The sequence below is a fragment of the Ictalurus furcatus genome, chromosome 9, assembly GCF_023375685.1.
Source record: "Ictalurus furcatus strain D&B chromosome 9, Billie_1.0, whole genome shotgun sequence".
Classification (NCBI taxonomy): domain Eukaryota; kingdom Metazoa; phylum Chordata; class Actinopteri; order Siluriformes; family Ictaluridae; genus Ictalurus; species Ictalurus furcatus.
The window spans coordinates 17,554,880-17,559,949 of record NC_071263.1 but is presented as its reverse complement, the minus strand read 5'-3'; the positions used below and the strand labels follow the sequence as shown (position 1 = coordinate 17,559,949).

At 42.7% G+C, this 5,070-nt stretch overlaps 2 protein-coding genes across 3 annotated transcripts; one reads left to right on the top strand and one right to left on the bottom strand.

Moving 5' to 3' along the window:
* The first annotated feature begins 354 nt into the window (after positions 1-354).
* sstr1a (somatostatin receptor 1a) lies at positions 355-2,787 on the top strand. 2 transcript variants are annotated; one of them, XR_008386826.1, is made up of 2 exons: positions 355-497; positions 1,901-2,787. XR_008386826.1 is itself a non-coding variant. In XM_053633561.1 (2 exons), the coding sequence occupies exon 1, from the start codon at positions 596-598 to the stop codon at positions 1,688-1,690; it is 1,095 nt and encodes a 364-aa protein (XP_053489536.1). In that variant the 3' UTR covers positions 1,691-1,738; positions 1,901-2,787. The 2 variants fall into 2 exon arrangements, 1 of the variants encoding a protein (XP_053489536.1); XM_053633561.1 differs by lacking the exon at positions 355-497 and adding an exon at positions 596-1,738.
* An 83-nt stretch (positions 2,788-2,870) lies between these two features.
* Positions 2,871-4,742, bottom strand: clec14a (C-type lectin domain containing 14A). The gene has a single exon (XM_053633560.1). The coding sequence runs from the start codon at positions 4,633-4,635 to the stop codon at positions 3,436-3,438; it is 1,200 nt and encodes a 399-aa protein (XP_053489535.1). The 5' UTR covers positions 4,636-4,742; the 3' UTR covers positions 2,871-3,435.
* Between the last annotated feature and the right edge of the window lie 328 nt (positions 4,743-5,070).

Genomic DNA, 5,070 nt, shown 5'->3' with positions numbered 1-5,070 from the left:
GGCTGGTAAATTATTCATAGAAGGAATATGATATTCATCTTAATACATTACGTTGTATACAATACAGCTATGAATAAAGTTTATATCATAATGAGAAAATGACAGTTGAGTACAATATAACATAGCTTAAGGATTTTGAACACATTACTATACTATTACATCCACTAGTTATTACAGCTAGATGCCCGGCGCAGGAAGTCACCTATACAGTTTGTGATGCCCTGCGATTGAAAACAACATAAATTAGGCTACAGAACGCAATGGGGAAAGTTGCCATCGTGTGACGTCTAAAGTAACGAATCGTTTTGACAGAGTCGTTTTTCAAAGGAACGTCATTGTGCAGCGTGTGACGTCGGGAGCCTGAGCCCAGCGCGAGGGAGCGGAACTCTGCACGGAGGCGCTGGGTGCAGGTGCGCGCGCTGCGGCGAGATTAGACAAGAGAAGCGAGAAGATGCGCCTTCTGCACTTAAAAACAACACGACCGGAGATCCGTTGAGGTCTCTCTCTCTCTTTCTCTCTCTCTCTCACGCACACACACACACACACACATACACTGCTCTGTCATCCGGATCAGGAGACTGTATACAGTGTCAGTATGCTGACTAACAGCACATTCCCGCACCTGGAAGACGACTTGTTCTTTAATTCATCTGGCAATGAAACGCTCGGTGAAGCTCACGGCAGCGCGATCCTCATCTCCTTTATCTACTCTGTCGTGTGCCTGGTCGGACTCTGTGGCAACTCCATGGTCATTTATGTCATATTCAGGTATGCCAAGATGAAAACTGCTACAAACATTTACATTTTGAACTTGGCGATTGCGGACGAGCTGCTGATGCTCAGTGTGCCCTTCTTGGTTACATCTTCGCTGCTTCACCACTGGCCGTTCGGCTCGTTCTTGTGCCGTCTGGTTTTAAGCGTTGACGCCATCAATATGTTTACCAGTATCTACTGCTTAACTGTCCTAAGTATCGACCGATACATCGCCGTAGTGCACCCCATCAAAGCGGCCCGGTATAGGAGACCTACAATTGCCAAGATGGTCAACTTGGGCGTGTGGATGTTCTCCATCCTGGTCATTTTGCCCATCATCATATTTTCCACTTCCACACCAAACTCGGACGGCTCGGTCGCATGTAACATGCAGATGCCCGAGCCGCAGCGTCGGTGGATGGCAGTGTTCGTGATTTACGCCTTTCTCATGGGCTTCCTTTTCCCGGTGCTCGCCATATGCATGTGTTACGTCCTGATCATAGCGAAGCTAAGAGTTGTGGCACTGAAAGCGGGCTGGCAACAGCGCAAAAAGTCCGAGAGAAAGATCACGCTCATGGTCATGATGGTGGTCACGGTGTTCGTGATTTGCTGGATGCCATTTCACGTCATGCAGCTCGTGAACGTGTTCGAGGAGCGCCACAACGCCACGTTCAGTCAGCTGGCCGTGATTTTGGGCTATGCCAACAGTTGCGCTAATCCCATCCTCTACGGCTTTCTCTCGGACAATTTCAAACGCTCCTTCCAAAGGATTTTATGCCTCCGGTGGGTGGACAGCGCCGCTGAGGAGCCCATCGACTACTATGCCACGGCGCTGAAAAGTCGCGGGTACAGTGTGGACGAGTTTCAGCCGGACAACATGGAGTCGGACAGCGCGTACAGGAACGGCACGTGCACCTCCAGGACTACTACACTGTAGTGAGCTGCACTGGGTTTGCAGTTTGATGACTTGAACAGATAACACACCGTACATGTCGTTGCCATGGTCATTGGAATATCTTATGTATTTGTTTGTTTGTTTGTTTGTTTGCTTGCTTATTTATTTATTTATTTATTTATTTATTTATTTATGTGCGTGTGTGCAGGAATCAGTTGTTAACCTCCCCCCCCCGTCTGTTTTATCAAATAGGTTAAATCAGGCATATTCCCGAAGTCTTCAGGTCTACCTTCCTGAAGACTTTATGTCCAACCATAATCATGCCCACCTGACCATCTAATCATTGCCTTAAGAAGTTCTTGATCAAGTAAAACAGGTGTGTTAGATTTTGGTTGGAGAGGAAACCTACAAGAAGCTAGATCTCAAGGAAGAGAGTTGGTGACCACTGCTGTAGATACATCGAAGATAACACTGAAGCCTCGTGATTGTATTAGATAGTGTAGATTTCAGCCTGATGTTTGAAACAAGCAATTCTCAAAACTGAAACAAATATGCAGAGTATTTATAATAAAACATTGACACCGAATAATCTTAACTAATGAGCAGTTTTAGGAGAGCCAGACAAGCATTTTCTCGAACCCAGTCTTTTCTAATAGAACTTGTTAAAAGATTTAAAAGGCTCCGTGGTTACTTTCAGTAAATGCCACCAAAACATTCAAAAGGAACATTAATGCTTAATATGATATTCAGGGTGGTTTCTGCCTCCTGCATCTTTAATGCAATTTGTGGGAGTGCCTGTAGCCTGTGAATCTGCATGTTCTGTTTAGTTCTGTGTTAATTTCTTGCCCACTGTGCATTAAAGGAAATGCGTGCAGGAAAAAGATTGTGTCCCCTAACTTGCCATACTTTGTCGCTCAACTTATTTGTGGCATACCTCTATTGTGTCTATACTGTTTTCTTAACTTTGTTTGAATTAAAAGAATATTTTAGCTAAAAGTGAAAATTTCACAATTTTCCTCTTACTCACAGTGTAGTGAATCAGCAAATACATGTTTAGTGTTTTCTTCTTTGGTCTTGCACTAGTGCTATGAGCCTAATGTAAGCAACTATTATTGTGTGTGTGTGTGTGTGTGTGTGTGTGTGTGTGTGTGTGTGTGTGTGTGTGTGTGTGTGTGTGCGCGTGCGTGAGTGAAGACACATCATGATACTGTAGATACCGAACTTCAGACATAAAAAAAGAAATCTCTTTATAGATCATTGAAAGACCTGTGAACTTTCATACAAATACATTAATTTTGAGATAGCAAACTCAAATCTCTGTCAAATTACACCTCTTATACAAAATTTCTAGAATTTACATCAGCCTAAAACAAAGCTAAAAAGCATGATTTCCAGAATAAAAAAGCAATTAAACAGGTAGGCTTATATATATTCAGTGCATTTCAGGTATTGCCAGTGAGACCACTGAGTTCTTTCACAATATTTCATGACTGTTCATTTCTTCATCTTCTTTAGTCCTTTTATCCTGGTCAGGGGTTCTAGAGCCTATCCTGGGAATATTGGGTGTGAGGCAGGAACACACACACACACACACACACATTCACATACATATATACATATTCACACACTCATTCATACCTTAAAGGGGCTATTTAAACTAGTCAGTCCATCGTCCATCTAGTAGCATGTTTAGGGATATGGATGCAAAACAGAGAAACCCAGAGAAAACTCACGTGGACACAAAGACATGTGTATACTTAAATTAAACATTTCAGTTAAGCCATTTGCTAAGCCGAATATTCATTCACTTTTTCCATAGAGTCTGATCCATTCAGAGCAACTGATTCTTTCAAGGCTGCTGCCCTTTCCTTTGCCCGTTTTCTAGCACGTCTCATGAGGCAGTATTTCACAATGGCCACAATAATCACAACCAGCACCACAAAGATCAGCAAAGCTATAATTAAAGGGATGACAATATTTGACAGGTCTCCAGTGCTTTCCTCAATATTAACCCCACTTTCAGTAGTTGTGTCAGTGGTTGGTTGAGATGAAGGAGGAGACTTCTTGTCCACGGAAGAGGAGGTTGGTTTATCCCGGACTTTGTTAGTGGGATCAGTGGCTGAAATGATCAGGGACGTATTTGCTTTCTTGCATATTTCTGAGTCTTCATTGTGAAAATTCCCCATATCATTAATACACATACAGTGATAAGAGCCTTGTGTGTTAATGCAATTGAATTTACAATTATTGGTTTGCTTACATTCATCTACATCCACACAGTTTCCATCTTTATCTTTTTTGAAGCCATTTTTACATTCAAGACAAAGCTCGTGGATGTCTTTTTCTGTTCCACCTACCAGCTTCCATTCACCAGTACTCCTTGAACAAGTCAGTGTGATAAAGTCTGTGCCAGTGCAAGAAACCCAAAGCGTATATGGATCACTCGTTCTTTCTGTGATATCATGAGCCCCGAATATATTTGGTTTAGAAGGACATGCTGTGTTCTTACTTGATCCTTTATGTTTGCAAATAAAGGGAAATTTCTTGGTGCAGGGCTTAGCAGCTAATCCCCAGCTGGTTATTGTAGAGCCTTTATACTCCACCGAGAGTAGTCCACAAAGCGCATTTGTGCAAGTACCACTTGGTTCTTCTTTCCATTTATTAAGATCAAATTTAGTGCTGTTATCTACAGTCCAGTAGAAACCCCTAAGTGGAAGATTTTCCTGAACACACTGTGTCCTCTCTTTTTTCAGTCCAATCCAAAATGAGGAAGAGGTTTGGTCTCTTTTGTCCTCAATGACTTTCAGAATCTTTGAAGTTTCTTCCTGGTCAGGCATGTTAGCCAGAGAGCCATCAGATGCACATAATTTCTGAGCTTCTTCAAACGAATAAACGTCCAAGTTTACGGAGTAGAATTGAGTAGAATCAGGGATGCCGAAGACAACAATCAGAAAGGTGAGAAAACATAATCCAGTCTGGTAGTCCATGTTTCTCTCTTCTGCCTTGTGTTCATCAGCAGTGACTCTGTCAGTGTCCCAGCTCACACTGACTCATTAACCCACCACCTATTTTCTTAGCCACCCTATGAGGTCCTCCCAAGACAACATGAACAGGATATGTGCTCAGTCTTGATACGGCTCTCCACTTCCTCTTGGGCGGTGGTGTTGCTAAAGCAAAACAATAGGAACGCTAAAAGAAATTAGCCGCTCGCATAACCAAAGTTTTCATAATTCGCTCCCACAGACACACTCCCACTGGAGAATGATAGATGGAATCAAAACAAAGAGAGAACAACGAGGAAAAAGCAGTGTGCACTGCCGAAGGTTCAACAATCAAACACAACACCCAAAACACCTGACTTTAAGGCTGATTTTCTTTAAGAAGTGATGACCATGTATGCATATACTGGTAGACATGAAGCC